The 20782-nt window shown below is 45.7% G+C and overlaps 1 protein-coding gene across 2 annotated transcripts in view; it reads right to left on the bottom strand.

Moving 5' to 3' along the window:
* Positions 1 to 20782, bottom strand: part of SIL1 (SIL1 nucleotide exchange factor) — a 65811-nt gene that overhangs the window by 36618 nt on the left and 8411 nt on the right. For both annotated transcript variants that reach the window (XM_077312737.1, XM_077312746.1), the window contains exons 4-8: positions 19819 to 19960; positions 18645 to 18765; positions 13541 to 13649; positions 10196 to 10387; positions 6701 to 6822 (exon numbers count right to left, since the gene is read on the bottom strand). In XM_077312737.1, the coding sequence (XP_077168852.1) occupies positions 6701 to 6822; positions 10196 to 10387; positions 13541 to 13649; positions 18645 to 18765; positions 19819 to 19960 (686 nt within the window). The remainder of the gene's footprint in view (positions 1 to 6700; positions 6823 to 10195; positions 10388 to 13540; positions 13650 to 18644; positions 18766 to 19818; positions 19961 to 20782) is intronic.

Below are 20782 nucleotides of genomic sequence, written 5' to 3'. Positions count from 1 at the left end.
CAGGGTTTCTCAGTTCAGCTCTGCCTCTTGTCCCACCATGCCGATCTCGCTCTTTTCCACTGCTCCAGACAGACGAACGCTCTCTCGATCTACCCCACAAGGCTGTTGTGTTTATGGCGCCCCCCCAGCCAAGCTGCTTGCCCTGCCGTGACCCCTGTGAAAGGGTTGTTTGACCCCCAGGTTGAGAACCACTGGTCTACAGCCTTTAGAAGTACCCTGTGCCAAAAAAAACCCCTCTTTCTCTTTAAGATTGTGTTTTGTGAGGCCTGCAAGCAAAGTTCAAGTGTGTGTTTGTGGGGGGAGGGGGGCTGAAAAAACCCTCATCCCTGCTTGGCCTTCATAGTAATCACAGTAACGTAAGTTGGTGAAAGCCTAAATGATATTCTCTCTCCCCCCCAATTCTTTGAATCAAGGAGTGAGCAAAGAACAGTCTCTTTACTAATCTCGTAACATCAGCCAGATGGTTAGACGCACATGCCGGTTTAACGCATTCAGCCGACCATCCCTGTGATTCACGTGGGTGGGAAATCCCGTTTCCCCACCTAGAAAGCGCTGCAATTTCCTTTCTTGCTTACAAGCGAGAAAAGTGACTTCCTTGCCGCAGAAACAGCACTACAGAAAACGGATCTCATCCCCTGGCAACAACAGAGCAAGAACGGTGCATTTATTGCGCCAAACACCTGCTGGGGAAGACCAGGGGAAATGCCAGCAGAGGTGCTTGACTCTCAAAATAACTCTGCAGTCTGCAGCTCACGAAGGACAGCTAGTCCGCAGATCCAACCCCCACCCCAAATAAGCACGCTGCAGCAGTGTTCTCTGGCAGCAGTTTGACGCTTCAGCACCATGGTCAGGACTGCAGTTTCCTTTCTGAAGCGCATTGGAGAAGCCCTTGTCAAAAGGAAGGGGCTGGGAGACAGCCCTAGGACTCCATGACACCTGAGGAATGGCTTCCCAGAGGCCACATAAAACTTTGGATCCAACTGCTATAGATTAAAGGAATCCCCTGTGCAAGCGCCAGGTCATGTCTGACCCTTGGGGTGACGCCCTCTAGCGTTTTCTTGGCTGACTCAATACGGGGTGGTTTGCCAGTGCCTTCCCCAGTCATTACCGTTTACCCCCCAGCAAGCTGGGTACTCATTTTACCGACCTCGGAAGGATGGAAGGCTGAGCCAACCTTGAGCCGGCTGCTGGGATTGAACTCCCAGCCTCATGGGCAGACAGCTTCAGACAGCATGTCGCTGCCTTACCACCCTGCGCCACAAGAGGCTCTTATTTATAGATTAGGTCAGCCTTTCTCAAGTTTTTTTTTTACCGTTGAGAAACCCCTGAAATATTTTTCAGGCTTTGAGAAATGACAGAAGTGGTGTGATTTTGCCAAATACAGCTGAGAAGCATGGCTGTGTACACGCCCACCCAGGGTCCCTTCCCTTCCCAGGTACATCACTGGTCATTTTGGGAAGGGGGGGGCAGGATGCTGTGACCATATATGGTGATATCACCCAATAAATATTTTAAAAATACATAAAATATTAACTCCCACACATTCGGGAAACCTTTACAGGGCTGTCAAGAATCCCTGGGTTTCACAAAACCCTGGTTGAGAAAGCCATCAAAAATGAAGCCCACCTTCTTACACAAAGTTGTAAATTTTTTATTGGCAGAATCTTGCTGAAGGGAGGGAAAATATTCAATGGCTCAGCTGGAAAAAGAAGACATTCCTATCACTACCATCATCACTATCACTACAAATTAGTTGAAGTTGCACACAGACAACTCACTCCCTACCTGATTGGCCCTCTCAGGGGGTGTGCTGCTAACAGGGAGAGAGTACTTTGCCAATGAGAGCCTATCAGTTCAAATTCCACTCTGCCAATGAGGGCCATTCAACTCAAATTGTATGCAGACAACTCAATTCCTAACTTATTGCCCCTCCCTGGGGGTGTGCCACCAATAGGGAGAGAGCACTCTACCAATGAGAGCCAATTGTGAGGCTTATCTCTCCTCTTCTTCCTGCTGCTTGCCATATGGAAGAGGTGCTAGCCTCTCTGAAAGGCCCTTCCTCTGGTAAGTTGCCCCATCCTCAGCCTCTTCCCATCCTCCATCTCCCCCAGGCAAGGGAAGGAAGCCAGCTACTTTCTTTGCCTCCTGTGTTGGTCTCAAGTTAGCTGTCTGTTGGAAGGAAACACAGACGAGCTGCCAGGAAGGCAGAGAGAATCAGTATTTCAAAAACAGTGCTTCAAAAACAGAACAAACAGAATTCAATGAATGTCTTAACTCAGTCCCGGGAGTCCAGGGCTCCTTCAGGCAGTCCAAGGGCATCAGCAGAAGGCCTTCCCAGCCTCAAGTTAATATAGGCTGTCAGCAGCCTCTCAATAATTACTCGGTGATGACTCACAGCCTTCTGCAGTCAGCATCTGTCTTGCTAATGTGATGTGGTGCCTTTTAGACTGGAACTCTCTTCCAGCACATTGTTGTGAGCTAGGTGGGATGACAAGGTAGGAAGCTGCAGCTGGAGGCTTAGCAGAGGAATGAGGAGCTCCTGTAACAACTTTGGAATCTAGGCCCTGGTTTATCTGCAGTTCCATTCCCTCCTGCTGGTTAGAGCCCTCTGCCTGTTGAACGTCTAGCTGCGCTAAGCTCTCATCCAGCTGAGGCTCAGGTAAAGCTGGGAATTCCTAGCAAGGCTTTTCCTCCAAGGAGTCCTCCTTAACAAGACCTGGGCTCACAACACCTCCCCATGGACCTGCAGCTGGCCACTGGAGTGCTTTCCACTACCCTCCCTCGCCTCAGAGGGGCTGGGAGGATCCAGCAACCTTCACCACTCAGCCCGCTTGGTGCTCTGCCACCGCTGCCCTTCTGAGGCCAGTCACACCCTCAGGAGAGTGGGGACAGCCTCTGAAGACGAGTGGCGGTGGCGGTGCAGCCAGTGGGGCTTGACGCTGGCCCTCACCAGTTGCCACTTTGGCCATTATGTGGAATGTGTTCTACATAATGACCGAGAAGCTGATGGTCAGGGGGGGAAATCTCCAGTCTCTTGATCTCAACATTCTGTCAGGACTCATTGGCTGCTCTAAGGAAGAGGCTGAATCTAGCCTTCTCATCACAAGGCTTTCAACTGTGCGTTGTTACGAGCACTGCACGGTGCCGTATGCCTGGGATTGTGGTTCAGCATGTATTGGCATGACCATGAGAGAAACGGGGTTAGATGCAGCATTCAAAAATTGCACACATTTAGGCATAATGCAAATAATTCTTGTAAAGCATTTTTCACGAACTTGCTCAAATGAATGTCTTTGGTTTGGTTCTGTTTAGAAAAGGTGATGGCAGGGGGCATATAATTCAGACAGATAATTAAGCTAGAGAAAGCTGAATCGGTGAATGCACACAATAAGAACTATGAACTCAGGCTGAATGATAAAAGAGAGCGGGGAATGTTTTATAGATTCAGTTCCCTGGCAATTAAAAAAAATATTAAAGTGATTTCTGTACAAATATTTTAAACTTAAGTTGCAAGAGAATAATTCTGTGTGCCATACTCTTAAAGGTAAAGTAAAGGTATCCCCTGTGCAAGCACCGAGTCATGTCTGACCCTTGGGGTGACACCTTCCAGCGTTTTCATGGCAGACTCAATACGGGGTGGCCTTGCCAGTGCCTTCCCCAGTCATTACCGTTTACCCCCCAGCAAGCAAGCTGGGTGCTCATTTTACCGACCTCGGAAGGATGGAAGGCTGAGTCAACCCAGAGCTGGCTGTTGGGATTGAACTCCCAGCCTCATGGGCAAAGCTTTCAGACTGCATGACTGCTGCCTTACCACTCTGCGCCACAAGAGGCTCCATATTCTTAGGAGGGACTAAAAGTAGGGCATGGACGCATGGTGAGCATTTAATGTCATTATTTCCTGCAGGATGGACAAACACCGGCAAAGACAGCTTCTCTGCCTTTCTCCCCAGTGGGGATGCAAAACAAACCAGTCCTTTCTCCTCCTTTTCTTCCTCACAACAACCCTGTGGGGTATGTTAGGCTGAGTGTGTATCAGTCAAGGGCTCATGGCAGAATGGAATTGGAACCTACGCCTCCCAGATCCTAACCCAGGCTTTCTTAAACAGGGTTTCGTGACAGCCCTGGATGGGATTCCCGAATGGGTGGGACTGAATTAATTTTTAAAATATCTTTTTTAAATGTATTGAATATTTATCAGGCGGCATGACCATACATGTTGACCCACTCCCCCATTCCAAAATGGCCAATGATGGGCCTGGAGTGGGTGGGAAGGGGAGCGACCATGGGCGATTGTGTACTCAGCTACACTTCGCAACCATGTTCTGCATGATCCTGCCACTTCTGGGGTTTCTCGAAGCCTCAAGAATATTTCAGAGGTTTCTCAATAGTTAAAAGTTGAGAAAGGCTGTCCTAGACCATCGTTCAGATAAAGCTGATCACAGCACGTACAACAACAGGAAGAAGTGAAGGGGAGGGGAGGGGGGAGGAGGGAGAAGAAGGCGGCAATAGACAAGGAAGGGTTAATGTGGCTAGGCCTTAACTTGACTGTGTTAGGAATGCGAAACAGAACACAGGCCCAGCTCAACAGAAATGCCACATATAAAAGAAAACAAGGAATATATAAAATGTACAATAATTACTTCTACAATTTAAAAAACCATCAGCTTAGGCTTGAGAGAAAGGCGGGTGTATGTACAAATTCTACAAAACTAAAGAAAGCCTTGGAGCAGCATCTTACCCATGTGCATTTGTGTGAGTAGAATCTCAAAGCTGGATAGTCAGCAGTGCAAAGAATCCCATTTACTCATCTGTACACATTTCCGCCAGTGTGGTGCAGTTGAACGATCACTCTACTGACCATGGGAGTTGGGGGGAAACTTTAAACTTTGCTCGGGAGAATGATGGTTCTTCCTCCGGCCTAAATCACATCGATATTAAGTGGGACACTGGCTCCAGATTGAAGGCCGAATCGGGTTCAAGGTTCTGGTTCTGACCTTTAAGGCCCCTAGACAATTTGGGGCCTTCGGAGCTTTGAGACCGTCTTCTCTACTACCCCCTCCCAAAAAGAAGGCTATGATCAAGCACACAAAATCTGTTCAAGATCTCAGACCCCAGAGAACTCAAACTGGCCTCAACCAAGGCCAGAGCTTTTCCAGCCCTGGCACCAGCCTGGCGGAACACTCCCCCAAGCGGGATGAGGACCCTGCGGAAGTTGAAACAGTTCCGCAGGGCCTGCAAGACACAGCTGTTCCACCAGGCCTAGGGCTGAGGCCAACAAATGCCACCAATAAGATGGCCTCCCCACTCAAAGGATAAACATCTGTCCGCCATTCAGTAATGAACACAAAGCGCTTGACCCCACTCCCTCCTTCCTTCCAGAAAGAGAGGTGGTGAATTGTCTGATTGTTCTAATCATTGTTTTTATCTTCTTCTTTTTTTTCAATTAATTTCCCGCCACTCCCTAAGCGGCTCGTGGCGGGTCACCATGTCTTAAAACCCCATTAAAACTCCCATTAAAAGACTTAAAATCCATCACAACATGGCGGCAGCAAAAAAGATCCCCTTCCTACCCCCATTGCTAAGGGGGGGGCAGAGGAGAAGAAGGTCAATGATGTACAAGAAGCCCGGGGGGGGGGAGCCATCAGTGTACCTCGCCGACCCCAGCCTTAACCATGGACCTGGCGGAAGAGCTCCGTTTTGCAGGCCCTGTGGAATTATGAAATGTAAACTGCTCAGAGCCCTCGGGGAAGGGCGGCATATCAATTAAAAATACTTTGCTATGCATCGTGCTGAGCCCCCCCAAAAAACGCTAGCAACTAGGCATGATGCAGGACCATTAGGCAAGCATGCAAGATCCTGAGTCGAAGTGCCCAGCACTTTTTCGGAAGGAAGAGACAAAAGGCACTTGGAACTTTCCACTGGATTAGGAAATTCTAGCCAACAACCCCGCCACAGCTATCTCAGGGCCCGGAGGCAAGAGAGATATATAAACACAGAGAATCCAGCCATAAACATGGTATTATTCTGCAAGGCGCTTTTGCTTTGTCCCTTGGCTCTCCTTTTGAGCTTTCTTAAAAGAAAACCACGCTCAAGTCTTGCTTAGAGACTGATGACCAGGTTAGGCTTCTATTTCGGCTGCCTTTGAGCGCTCGGAACGGTTCCGAACAAAAGCCCTGCGTTGTTATCGTCCCGAAGTCAGCACACATTCGGATTTGCTTCCTTTCTTCCCCGGAGAGCCTTGACTCTTTTCAGCGATGCGTATTTTTAAAAACTAATTATCATCTCATTAGCAAAAAGTGCCAACTCGAGGGTCTTGTTTCTTTGTTGTCAGAGCCAGCGCCTTATTAATGTCCCTCCGGGGATGCTGGGAGAGGGTCAGTTCCTTGCTGCAGCAGCCCGCACGGCAGCTGCTAAAGAGCCACTGAGAACTGAGTTCTAAAGGAGAGGAGAAGACCCGCGAGGTTGCCTAGCAACCACAGGGCAGGTCTAGTCGCTTCTGGGTTGACCGGTTCTGAGAGCAGCGGCTGTCGAACAGCTGGTCGTGCTGCGTCCCCCCCCCCCCGAATCCATGCCTCTCCTGTCCAGCAGGGGGCCCAATAACGGCCGCTTTTGTGCAGTTAATCTTTCCTTCTTGCCAAATTCACAGAAGTCACACAAATGCGCACACGCACATGCACACGGACAGGAAAAAGAGGCTTACCTCGAGAGAGCTGCACCCAGCACAAAGGATGCATATTCCTTCAGCAGTGGCTCGGTGCTGTTTAGCCCATTAATCAACAGCTGCAGGCCGCCCAGGGAAAGCAGATCTTTGGCATTATCCACCTGTAAGGAAGCATGAATGTTACATTTACAAGGACGTTTATTGATTTAAGAGAGAAATGGCCTTCAAGCCACCCTAGAAATACAGCCCTTCCTCATCCCCAAATTATTTACTTATTTACATTATTTATAGTCCCCCTTTCTCCTTTCACCTACCCCGCAGGGTGTGAGGAAAGGGAAGGAAAGGCGACTGTAAGCCGCTTTGAGATTCCTTCGGGTAAAGAAAAGCAGCATATAAGAACTAACTCTTCTTCTTTCTCACAGGGACTTGAGGTGGATTGCAGATAGTGAGTCAGTGCTATCAACAAAAGGGGAACTTTGTCAACCAGGGCATTTGGAGTTTAGAAGTCTGGAAGCACTGGAAGGAACTGAAGCTGTATAAGTCAGCCTTGCTCAACTTTTTTACCATTGAGAATCCCCTGAAACGTTCCTCAGGCTTTGAGAAACCCCAGAAGTTGTGCGATTGTGCAGAACATGGTTGGGAAGCACAGCTGTGTACATGCCCACTTGGGGCCCCTCCCCTTCCCACCCCTCCAGGCCCATCATTGGCCATTTTGGGAAGAGGAAGCGGGTCAACATGACCATATTTTGGTCATATCACCCGATAAATGTTTACCATTTTTTCTAAAAGGGATTAAAATTAATTAACTCCCACCCACTCGGGAAACCCTTCCAGGACTGCTAAAAAAAAAAAAACCCACAAAAATCCTGGTTGAGAAAGCCTAGTGTAAGTATTTCCATGAGACTTAAAGCTGTCCAAAAGTTGCTCAAGATCTTACTTACACAAAGCTAAAAACAGCAGCATAGACCATGGTCCCAATCATATATCCAAGTAAGTCTGTGAAGAGCTTTCTGTGTAGATAAATTCTCTTGAACAATTCCGTTGTGTTTGGTTTGTGAAAAACCACTAGTGCAGGTGCTTTCCTGACCTCCTCTGGCATCCCGTGCCACTAGGTGGGAGCTGTAAGGGAGGAAGCATGTACCCAGGCAGTTCTTAAGTTTGCCTGTTTGCAGGTTGGCACCCACAGGCACCCAGCCCTCGAATGGGCAAAACCAACAGGGAATATTCAGTGGCCCGGTTCTGCAAATGAAACGGCTTTGCATTTGGAGCCACCACTTAAGGGGGTGACCACGGCAGCCGCAGCATCGATACCCCCCTTTGCAAATGGGCCACTGTCAGTCTCAGTGTGGCCAAGGTGCGGAGGTCCGCTCAAGGGTAAATAGAAGGGAGTCCTTTTTCCAAAGAGATTAAAACAAGAAAAGCATATGACTCTGAACCAGATGGTTTAGCGGGGATTGGCGAGGAAGAACATTGCCCCCCTGGGGGGTTTGAAGTAGTCATCATCACCCTCCATCCCCCAATGCCCTTGTTCGGGTAGGGGAGAGTGGTATTTTCCGTCGTGTTGGGTATTTTTATAGTCTTTTAACGGGGGTTTTAATGGGGGATTTTAAGACTATTGTTACCCACCACGAGCCTGTAGGGAGTGGCGGGAAATAAATCGAATAATAATAATAATAAAAAATGATAATGGTGCTTTAAAAGGTAAAGGTATCCCCTGTGCAAGCACCGAGTCATGTCTGACCCTTGGGGTGACGCCCTCTAGCGTTTTCATGGCAGACTCAATACGGGGTGGTTTGCCAGTGCCTTCCCCAGTCATTACCGTTTACCCCCCAGCAGCAAGCTGGGTACTCATTTTACCGACCTCGGAAGGATGGAAGGCTGAGTCAACCTTGAGCCGGCTGCTGGGATTGAACTCCCAGCCTCATGGGCAGAGCTTTCAGACGGCTGCCTTACCACTCTGCGCCACAAGAGGCTCAATGGTGCTTTATGGTGACCCAAAAGACACAGCTTTAGAAACTTTTAAAGTAAAAAGTGCTCCTGCCTCCAGGGATACAAAAACTGTCCCACTTCCACAAGCCAGGCATTTCAGGTTTGCAGAGACACTGGATGACTACCGTCAAATGCAGAGGGAACCGCGGAAAATTCAAAGAACGCGATTAAAACGTTCCTCGGAGAATTGCTTGCCAAAGAAGGAACAAGGCTATTAAAAGATCTCCCCTTCCTTTGGAAAGTCATTACCGGAAATGTGGATGACTTGCATATGCAATCAAAAAATAAAAATAAAACACAGCGAGCAAAGTTAAGACAAAACCATCTGAGGTCTAAACACAGGCATCTGCATTACTGACGACAAACTCATCACCTCATCAGCTCCGAGGCATTTAAAAGGAACCTGGGTCCACTTAAATACCACCGGAGCCTGACCAGCAGCTTATGCCATGGAAAGGCTTCTCTCCCCGGTATCAGCTTAGGCTGTGAGGGGAGGGCTGGTTTGAACCACCCCACACACAGCCCTACGAACCGCTGTCCCATAGAGGGAATTCTCTCTGTGGGATTGGCTTGGGCTTTGCAAGGGGGGCAGACTGAACCTCCTCCCTCCCCCCCATAGAGCCCAGTAGCTGACATCCAATACTCCTGTTCACTTCCACCCCTTTAGTAGGGGGAGGAAGCGAAAGGGAAGGCTCAAGTGATTGACAGCCGTGTAAACCAAAGAGCTGACCGGCAGACTGGTCAAGCTGTTAAGTTTCAATGACCGCAGCCACTTCCGGATTTCCCTTTTGCTTCCCCCACCTTCTAAAAGGAAGGAAGCAAAAAAGATCACTGGAATGGTGGAGCGTGACTCCTGGAAACCCAAACCACGTGAATCAATTTTTGGGTTTAGCGATTCAGCTTCCGAATCAATTAAGACAATCACAGTTCTGTTTAGGAGATGCCGACCCCCCCATCAGCATTGATTCGGGAGGGAGGGGTTGACTCGGCTAAACCAAATTGTACACCTCTACTTACAACCCCCATGTTTTAATTTTTTAATATTTATTTATATTTTGATTTATATAAGCGCCGTTCCCCGAGTGGGCTCACGGCAGTTTACAATAATAAAAAGAACAATAAAACCAGAGTCCAGTAGCACGTTTAAGGCCAACAAAGATTTATTTAAGGCGTGAGCTTTCGAGTGCAAGCGCTCTGTGCTTGCACTTGAAAGCTCACGCCCTGAATAAATCTTTGCTGGTCTTAAAGGTGCTACTGGACTCTGATTTTGTTGTGCTCCTTCAGACCAACACGGCTACCCATTCGAATCTAAAAATAAAAAGAGTAAAAATACAATAAAACCCCATAAAAACTTCCTTTCAACTTTATACCCAAGATTTGCCCCCTTACGACCTTGTGCACCTGGGCTGACAAAATGTCAAGTGTGAATAAACAGAGTGCCCCAATTACAGAACACCTGGCATGGCAGCAGAGCTATTTTTTTACAATTTCTCCTTCCCAGAATATCGCACAACAGCTGTTAGCGCTTAAAAAAAAAAATCTTACCTGATGAACATAATATTCAAGATCGTAAAGTGCTGCTATTTTCTCTTCCAGTGTTGAAGTGGTACTGTTGAATCTGTTGATTAGTTTAGACATAATTTCAAAGTCTGTTTCCAGCTGCATGTTGAGTTCCCTAAACTCTTCCTTGAGCTTTTCAATGGGACGGAACCTTCGTCTGACATCCTCCTGATGAGCCTGAGAAAGGAGGGAAACCATAACCAAAATAGCACCCTCTCCAAAAAGATAAACACCGATCTCCCCCCCCCCCCCCGTATTTTGCTTCTGGGGGAAAAAAAACCTGTCAAAGCAGTAGCATCTTTCGGCGTACGCGAGTAATTGCCGCTAAACACAAACATAAGTGGTTTTAATTATGCAGTTAATTATGCGGCCAGATAAAACATGTAGCGCTATTAGCTATCTCCTCTTTGCACATTTAACCTCGTAGATGAGAGTACTGCATTGCATCAGGATGGAAATCACACTGTTCCACAGCTTGACTTCGAGTTTTGTGGCACTTCCTGCTCTGGCCGACTGAAGAAGGGCATGCTCAGGTTCCCCCTTCCTTCCGGCTGGGATTCACCACCACTGTTTCTGCAGAAGGAAACATTTCCACCTGCCAAGTGTGACTTTCGCGCCTCCCTGCTCCTCTTGGGAATAGGGGCCCCACATCCTTGTAGAGAGCAGCACTTTGAGGGGCATTTGGGGCTCCAGCAGTGGCGAGGGGGAAGTGAGAAAGTCACGCTGTACAAGTGGAAATACTTCCATCTATACTCCGAAGGATCCAAGTCAATGTGTCACACTGTTCATGTGTACGAGCCACCTCCTGAAGCATTTCTGATTGATTCAAGAGGCGGCATTCACCTGAAGGCAAGGTGAAATAACGGTAATGTTACCTTAATGAGCTGGGATTGTGATTTACAGCCACCAAGAACTGTGCTCACTACTAACCGATTTTGTTCTTACATTCTGTTTATCCGTAGCCTCGGCAAGGCAGCTGACAATTTAAAATGCTTAACAGCATTTTACATTTAAATTTAAAATGCTTAAAATGCCTGGCAAACACCTGCCCCCTCCCCCTTTTGATCCTCCTTCCTTTTCTTCTTTGTAAATCTGCCTCCTCCAAAAGCACCTGCAAATTAAAACTCAGGAGTTGCTTGGCCTCACAAGCCAAGAGGAAATTCCACATGTTGAGCTGTCTGGATCTAACCCAGGCTTTCTCAACCGGGGTTTCATGAAGCCCTGAGGTTTCTTGACAGTCCTGGAAGGGTTTGCTGAATGGGTGGGATGTTAATTGATTTTTTTTTAGAGATTTCCTGACTTTGTTAAACATTTATCAGGTGGTATGACCATATATGGCATTGCCAACCCACCTACCCCCTCCTCGAATGGCCAATGATGGGCCTGGGTGTACGAGACTACGCTTTCAAGAACTTCTAGGGTTTCTCAATGGTAAAAATGTTGAGAAAGGCTGATCTAACCATTTGAATGCATTCTGCTGGATGAATAGATCTCCTCCCATGTCTAATTTTCTACCGTGGGCTCCTGATTTCCTGAAAAAACTGCCCAGGGACATTGAACCTCCCAGAATGGCCTGGGGTATGATGAGAGAATTGGCAGCGGAAGAAGGAAACCGGAGAAAGTCACAGCTCTTTGTCCCACCCGAGAGCTTGAGCCCATTCCCTATCCACATCCAAGACTTTTCAAGATTTTCCTTACTTCAAGACTTTATGAACTCATCTAGGAATTACGGCATAGTCCTCTGGATTAGGTCTCGGTAGTTACCACACTGTCCTTCAACAACTAACGAAGAGCAAGTCGTTTCACAGGTAAATGAAAGATGCCATTGAAGATACTTCCTGAGAAGAGACCTGAAGAAAAGCTTCCAGTGTGATCCTGAACACAGGTATACCATTCCAAATTCACTGAAGTCAGTGGACGGAGAAAGATATCATTTTGTGTTAATTGTATTATGTTTTATTGTGCTTTTATTGTTTTAGGGGATTGGTTTTTATGTGACCCGCCTCAGGCCTCCGAGGGGAGGCGGGATATAAATTTAATAATAGTAATAGTAATAGTAATAGTAATAGTAATAGTAATAGTAATAGTAATAATAATAATAATAATAATAATAATAATAATAATAATAATAATTCTCTTTAGGACTATCCTGTAACTCCATTGGACTAGCTCCCTCCCCAGAGTATACTGGGCCGGACAGCAACTAAATCAGAAAAGCAACTAGTCTCTTTTAATTATTTAATTAATTATGAGCAATTTAAACACTTTGAAGGTGAGTTCCACCAATCATGCATGTGAGTACAGGCTAGGATGGGCACCTTTGCCCCCAATTTATGCCGTTTTGGCCCTGATCACCAGCTTTCGGGAGCGTTCAGGAAGTGAATGGGGAAAGTGCTGGAACACGCAAGACCTGCAGTATGTAGGTTTCGACAGCATAAAACTGTTTTTTTCCCTTTTAAGCAATTTGGTGCTCCCTTGTATTTACATATTTAAACTCAGCCGACAGAAACAGGGAGACAGAAAGTGCCCACAGCTCTGAGCACCCTGACTCAGGTCTGATAAAAACCCATCCATTAATCTGCAGCGAATGGATACATTCACAGGTCTACCCAATTAACAAGCCACAGAGACGCAGGCAGAAGAAAACTGAGACACCTAAGGGTCAACAACTTGTTCTTTAAAGCTAGAAGTTGTTTCTCTTCTCCTCCTTGGCAAGGATAACCACCCTAAAGTAAAAAAGCTCAAATCATCTGGATTCTACAGAAACAAACCCACTTTGGGGGGCCTGTAACACGATCAGACAAATCTAATGTACACTTTCAAGTTGGAAGATTCAGGTGGGTAGCCGTGTTGGGCTGAAGCGGCAGAACAAATTTAGAGTCCAGGGGCACCTTTAAGACCAGCCAAGTTTCATTCAAGATCTGAGCTTTTGTGTGCATGTGCACAATATTGCATCTGAGGAAGTGTGTGTACACACAAAAGCTCATCCCTTGAATAAAACTTGGTTGGTCTTAAAGGTGCTCCTGGACTCTAAAATTTGTTTTTCGAGTTGGTAATATTTGCAGGACAAAAACAGAGTCTGATAGCACTTTTAAGACCAACAAAGATAATAAAAGTGACATTGGACTCTATTTTTGTTGGGCTACTTCAGACCAACACGGCTACCCACCTGAATCTAATATTTGCAGGGTATTTCTAAACTTTGGGCTCTCTTCTTAGCCCAGGTTTGCATCACGGGCTTCCTAAATTTTGTTTTCCACAAGCTGATCCAAGTGTGTAATTGCCACTTTTGCAGTAACGCTCCAGCTTCTGTTTTCCTAGATGGAATACCTTTTCTTCCAGCATATCATCCTCTTTCATGCTCTCCTTCATTTTCGCCAGTGCCTTTTTCAACTCTCGGGTTGTAAACGAACTCGGGTCAAGATCTATGGGGCCCAACCTTGCAGAAAATAAAATGCGCATTACACAGGTGAACAACTTTTCCACACTGAGAGGACATACAAAAACATTTGCCTAGCAACCAGCATCTTCCTGCCCTGCTGCTTTAATTTAACACAGGCCACACAAAGCCGAGGCTACGATCTTGCATTTATCTTAGAACTGACGTTTTAATATCCTTTTCTACCCGTCTTTGCAAAAGCTGGGATTTTACAATCCAAGCGCAGACACTGAGCGCACGCTAAAATTATTCCAGTCCTATTTCTTTCTCAGCTTTCCTTCTGGGAATGTGTAACACCAAAAGTTGCTTCTGTACCGCAAAAAACAGCAATTTCCACAGCACTATCAGTGCCACAGAATGTTTGATATTAAGACTTGGACTAAGTCTTTTCAATAGGTAACATACCTCCAATATTTCCTTGTTTTTAATAATACTCCGACTTGGAGTGAGCATTTTCAACAGGTAACACGGCTTCAACATTTGTCTGTGTTTTTAATAATATTAAGCAAGCAGTTTCAATAGGAAACATATACAGTATTTGCTGGCGTATAAGACTACTTTCCCCCCCTGAAAAACATGCCTCCAAGTGGGGGGGTCGTCCTGTACGCCGGGTGCACTTCAGTTGGGATAGACATAGCTGCCCATAGTGGACCTTAGTACTGTAATGTAATGTAAAAAACTCTATATTTAGAGTGGAAATGTTGGGGGGTCGTCTTATACGCCCAGTCATCTTATACGCCGGCAAATACAGTAGCTTTAATATTTATCTGGTTTGGGGTACATTTGCTGCTCATACGTTGAAGAGGAGAGGCCTGTAACTTGATACGGCAACGCAGACTTTTGCATGTTATAGGGATGCAAAAGTGATCTGGGCATCTCCATAATAAAGTTGAGGAACTTTGGCCAGGGGTAGTCAAACTGCGGTCCTCCAGATGTCCATGGACTACAATTCCCATGAGCCCAAGGGCTCATGGGAATTGCAGTCCATGGACATCTGGAGGGCCGCAGTTTGACTCCCCCTGGAAAGATAATCATCACTTTCTTAGCTGCTATGTAATGGACGATGTGGGCTGAGCTGAATCATGAATAACTTAACAAAAACTGAGTCCAGTAGCACCTTTAAGATCAACGAAGATTTATTCAAGGCGTGAGCTTTCCAGACTGAGGAGAAGTGCATGCACTTGAAAGCTCACGCCTTGGATAAATCTTTGTTGGTCTTAAAAGTGTTCTTGGACTCAAATTTTGGTGTGCTGCTTCAGACCGACACGGCGACCCACTTGAATTAATAACTTAGTTCAGGTTAATGAGATATTTAATTTTACTGGTTGTCTGTTCAAACGTTTGTTTCAAAATGGAGAAAACGGAGAGAAATACATTAATCACTTAAATAGTGTTCACCGTCAGGTTCAGAGTATAACTACAGATTCAGCTACAGTTCTGAACACAATGCTTAAAATTGTAATATCTCATCTCATGTATAATAATTATATGTATATGTGTTCTGACTGAGCAGGAATATCAGGGCTCTCTCAGCCTCACCTCCCTCACAGGGTGTCTGCTGTGGGGAGAGGAAAGGGAAGGCGAATGTAAGCCACTCTGAGACTCCTTCAGGTAGAGAAAAGCGGCATATAAGAATCAACTTTTCTTCAGTAATATCAGGGCTCTCTCAGCCTCACCTCCCTCACAGAGTGTCTGTTGTGGGGAGAGGAAAGGGAAGGTGGTTGCAAGCCGCTTTGAGACTTTTGAGAGAAAAGCAGCATATAAGAATCAACCTTCTTCTTCTAGATATATGAAGCCCTTCACACAGAGCTTCACGAGAAGAATTAGCACCCAACATCTTCAGCCACATCAATTATTTTAGGGAGGTGTAACTGTGCCTGTCTAAAGCTACTCTTTCACCAGAAGCTAATTTCAGAATTAAGAATAAAAACTCTCTTGCTCAAAGGAAGCTGTCTCGTCACAAAGCGCTCCAGAAAGGAAAAACAACACACTATCCACCCCACTCCCACCCAACACACGCACACACACAACAGATCTTCACAATCAAAGTTGGGGGGGGGGACTGGGACTTGCTTGTCATTCACTAAATCCGTATTTTAAATATCACCAGCAAAAGAGACTTCCTTCATTGTAATGATATGATTAAAACTTAAGACAAATGACCACCACCATCTGGCTTGTCTGTAACATCTATTTCTCACAGCGGTTCCAAAAATGCATCCTCTTCTTGGGAACTCAGATGTGCACGATGGTTCAGGTTTCCCCCCACTTGTAAGTCAGTATGCTTTTGGAAGTTTAAAAAGCGCCAATAAACATTCAGCCATACAATCCTGATCAGAGGTACTCACAGTCTAAAATCACTAGATAGTAGACTGTGAATACCTCAATATTACGGCTAAAGCTGACTTACTTTGGCCACATCATGCAATCAAACTTGCTAGAAAAATAATTAAAGCTCAGCATGGTCAGTGGCAAAAGGAAATGTGGTCACCAAAGGATCCGCTGGCTCGACACGATCAAAGCCGATACAGGGATGACCATGAACCAACAAAAAGAAGCAGTCAGGGAAAGGGACGCATGGAGAAAACTTTCCTATAGAAACACCGAGGGTCGGACATGACTGAACGGATAACATCACCATCATCACCTCTGGTCAGGATTGCATGGTTGAATGTTTAGCCAATTTCAGCTGGATTAACTCTGGATCGCCCTGCAAATATATGTCTTCTAAATATTTCAAAGATCATATAAGATATAAGAATCAGTAACTACCCAATAAAGATAATTCAGATTTTACCCACATTATGCACTGAATTTATGGAGGGTTTTTCAGACTATGATTGCTGCACAGTTTAACAAGGGCCTCTCCTGGGTGCCTATCTGGCGAGTCGGGTTTGATTCCCCGCTCCTCCACGTGCAGCCAGCTGTGTGACCTTCAGCTAGTCAAAGTCGTGATAGTGCTGTTCTGACCGAACAGTCTTTTTGGAGCTGTGCTGAGGGCTGGTCACTCCACCAGTGGCTGTCTTGGGTGCCTGGCCCTGGGCCACTTGCTCCACCACTGGGACTGCAGCCTCCACCTCGGCCCATGCCTCTTATACTGCACTGGGGGGGGGGGCCGGAAGGAAAAGATGGATATCACATCCGTAACAATTTCTGTTTCCCCAAGCGCACCATAAGATGTGTTTCCACATCAATACAAATATTGTGATTTTGTCCCAGCCCTGAGCTGCTTATCTGTCTGTTCACAAAGAGCGGCAATTCAATACTGTAAAAAAAGGACTGGGGTTTCTTCAATCGCTCACAGTGACATTAGAGCTATTCAAGTGGGGTTTTTTTTGCAGTCGTTTAATTATTCTCCTCCTTTAAAAAATTGAATCCAACCGTATTCGCTTTGAGATCGCTCATTGTTTAAAAATTTCCATCGGCTTCTGTCTCCAGCATAATCATATACAATCTTCAGCATTGTTATTTGCTGTTTTCATATTGCCTTTAATATCCTGCACTGTTTACCTTATGCCTTGAACACACACTTAAAAGCCCTTCAAAGAAAGAAGTGATTATCAAAACACGATTCAATTCAAAAGAACCAGAGTTAATAATAATAGTTACTCTCTCTTGCAATGCTATCCATAAAATACATAATTATGTGTGATGCTAACCGCCAGGAGGTGATAGGATGGAGTGGTGTATAAGTAAAATATTTATTATTTTTATTTAAGAGGTAGACTTCAAAACATTGATTTGTTTAATGCTAAGGTCACTGACAGCACAAAAAGTACAACCTAATTTTGTATTTCAGAACAGTACTGAATTAAATTCTGGTTTAAGCACTAGCTGATTCTGTATGCAGCTATCCTGCCTAAAAAAAAACCCCTCACTGTGTTATTCTTGCTTCCTAGTATTTATGTAGGACAAAATTTGAGTCCAATGGGACCTTTAAGACCAACACACTGGACTCAGATTTTGTTCTGCTATTTCAGGCCAACATGGCTAATCACCTGAATCTGTTATGTTGTTACCTTTTAATCAAAATAACCAGTATGAAAGTGGGGGGGGGGAAAGAGTTTATATTCCTGCCCTGGCTGCAAAATTAAGTAGTCATGGCTCTGCCTCAATTATAAAACTAAAAGTATATATAGAGAAAAAGTTACACCCTACCAACTTCTTTGAAGTCCCCATGAATCTGACTCCTTCTGGATCTGACCACTGGTCTATCAAGGTCCAAGGCTTGTCTGGCAGCCAGGTAAGGGACGTTCGGAAGTGGCTTGCCATTTCCTGTCTCTGCATCATGACCCCTCTCATTCCTTGGAGGAACTACCACCCAAACCCTTGGTGGTCTCCCACCCAAATACTAACCAGGGTTGCTCCTGCTTAGCTTCCAAGATCTGACAGGGCATTCTGCACCCCAAGCAGGTGCTCTACCATAAAGCCCTCCCTATAAAATATTCTCACACTTCCTGGGCCCTTCCTTAGCATTTAACAAATGTCCCTCGGGATTAAAGTATTTGAATTATTAAGACGTTAGGACTTCGACCACCTTGAACAACAAGGCTGCATTGTTAAGAGAGACCAGTGGAAGCGACAGGCTTTCTAGAACTCATAAGCAGTACCTGCTGTGATGCATCATGGGACCTCTTAAATAATGGAGAATAAAAAGTTGTATTAGAGTTTGTTTCCCCCTGCCCCAAGAAAGGTGTAACCTTGGAAACTGAAAATAAAATCAAGCAAGAGTCAAGTTATTCAGCAACTATAAATTGCCAAATTGTGTGAAGAAGCACACATGGAATGTTCAGTTCAAACTTTATTACAGTCTTTCAGACCAAGTTATACATAAAAGACAAAAAGAATATGGTCATGGAATGTGCAACTACACAACATCTGTCATCAAATAAAGAAAGCGGTGTGTGTGTCTCTGTGTGTGAATCAGACGCTTACAAACTTCAAATTTAAAAACCCAATCAACCCACCCCCCAACAAACCTTTAAGCTACTGTACCTTTTATTTTTTGAAGGATCTTTCACGTGACTATTTTCATTTTCATCGTCAGGAAGCTTGGCTAACCTTTCTCCTGTCTGGAGGTTTAACTGCACGTGTAATCCGGCAGGAAGAGCCTGACCTGCAAACGGGGTGAGAATTGTATGATGTATTTATGGTGCAAACCTAAACAGAGTTATTTCCCAAGTCCACTGACTTCCAAGGGTACAACTCCGTTTAGGATTATACTGCTGTTCTTAGCATTTGGATTGTTGGCATATATTTAAATCCATGGATTTGTATTTGGGTGTTACAAAATCACAGCCCCGTCCTAAGCACGTTCACTCAAAAGAACATTATACTAGCAGATAAGTCCGTTGAATGCCCCAGCAGTGGCAGCAGCGCAAAAATCCTGCAGGTAGCCACAGAACATTAGAGGTGGTGGGAGAAGGAAGGGGCCATTCCCCCCTCCCTCTCCGGCCTTCTCCAGAACCCCGCATGGCGACAGGGAGGCAGCTGCGGGGCTTTCCGAGGGGGAGATGCGGTGGCCATTTCCCACTCCATTCTTGCGATGCTGGAGAGCCCCACGGAGGGAGCAGCAGGGCTCTGGGAGCGGAGGGAGGCGGCGGCCATTTCCCCCTCCATTCCCGCGACGGTTGAGAGCCCAACGAGGGAGCTGCACCCTGATTGGCCCTATTCCAACTCGGACACCCCGGATACGCTCCACCCCCTGGCCGGTTTCACAAATATTAAGAGGAACCATGGATAAGGATTGAGCGGCACATACGCCGAAATAAAGCTAAGCACAGAATTGCTTACTTCTTTAGTTAGATGTATTTTAATATGGTTAAAGCTCTTTTGTATAACTTGCCAGGCAAGGAGCTTGGTTTTCATGGTGTGCTTTTAAGAGAGACTAGAAAGTTTGTCAAATTCATATTGGTACTCTACTTTTTATGTCTTTTCCATTATATATTTATATCTTATTTTCTCTCACTTCTTGTGTGCAATAACTTTTGCCAACAAGTTAAGAAAAACCCCAAACTGGTGCACTTGGACAGGACTCCTGTCAGGATTCCAGAGTGAAATTTATTCGTGAGCTTCATCTCGCAGCCTCTGCTTGTTTCCACAGCAGGTCCCCAATTAACACAATATGTAAATTCCAAAACATCTGCGCAAACAGCCCCTTCTAACTCACCGGGCCGGACTGTTTGCCACTGATGGGTGGGATAAAACACTTCCATGTCTTCAGGGTCAAATTCTTCCTCCTCCACCATCACCACTTCTTTCTTGTTCTGTTCTTTCAAATCGCTGTCTTCTTTTCTTGAGAGAGCAAGCTCCTTGGTAAATTAAAAACAAAACAAAACACTGCTTTCGTTTTGCAAATGCATGCAGGTTATTTTCTTAATGGGGGGGGGGAATCCCACATGTCAAACTTTCATACTAATGAGGCCTTTTAAATAGCTCTGATTAAATACATGGGGTTGGAAACCGTGATCTGCTCACAGAAGGAACTGAGGGCTGTGGCTCTGCCCTCACGTTCTCGTCTACTTAAGGTGGTTTCTGATCCCAGGAAAGCTGATTCCTAGGGTTGTGGGATTTCTTTCTCTCATTCATTCATTCATTCATTCATTCATTCATTCATTCATTCATTCATTCATTCATTTCTTGATTTATATACCACTCCTCTCGCTTGAGTACCCAGCTTGAGTACCCAGCTTGAGTACCCAGCTTGCTGCTGGGGGGTAAACGGTGATGACTGGGGAAGGCACTGGCAAACCACCCCGTATTGAGTCTGCCAAGAAAACGCTAGAGGGCGTCACCCCAAGGGTCAGACATGACTCGGTGCTTGCACAGGGGATACCTTTACCTTTTTTTACCTCTCGCTTACCCGTCTCAGGGTGGTTTACACACTCTAAAGAACTCAATTAACAGTAATACATAAGATAAAACCAGAGTAAACTTATATGAACCACAATTCAACACATCAATTTTAGTTATTAAAATCGCGTTTTAGCCAGCAAATGTTAACATATGGGGGGATGGAGGAGAAAAACGACAGAGGGGGCAAGAGGGAGGCCCGATATGGCTACAGTTGTTACCTAGCTACTTATATATCTAGCAGGCCTCAACCACAGGCCCAGCGGAAGAGCTCCGTCTTG

Source organism: Paroedura picta, chromosome 1, assembly GCF_049243985.1.
Source record: "Paroedura picta isolate Pp20150507F chromosome 1, Ppicta_v3.0, whole genome shotgun sequence".
Taxonomy (NCBI): domain Eukaryota; kingdom Metazoa; phylum Chordata; class Lepidosauria; order Squamata; family Gekkonidae; genus Paroedura; species Paroedura picta.
The sequence above is the reverse complement of the archived record's forward strand: the minus strand, read 5'-3'. Positions and strand labels throughout refer to the sequence as shown.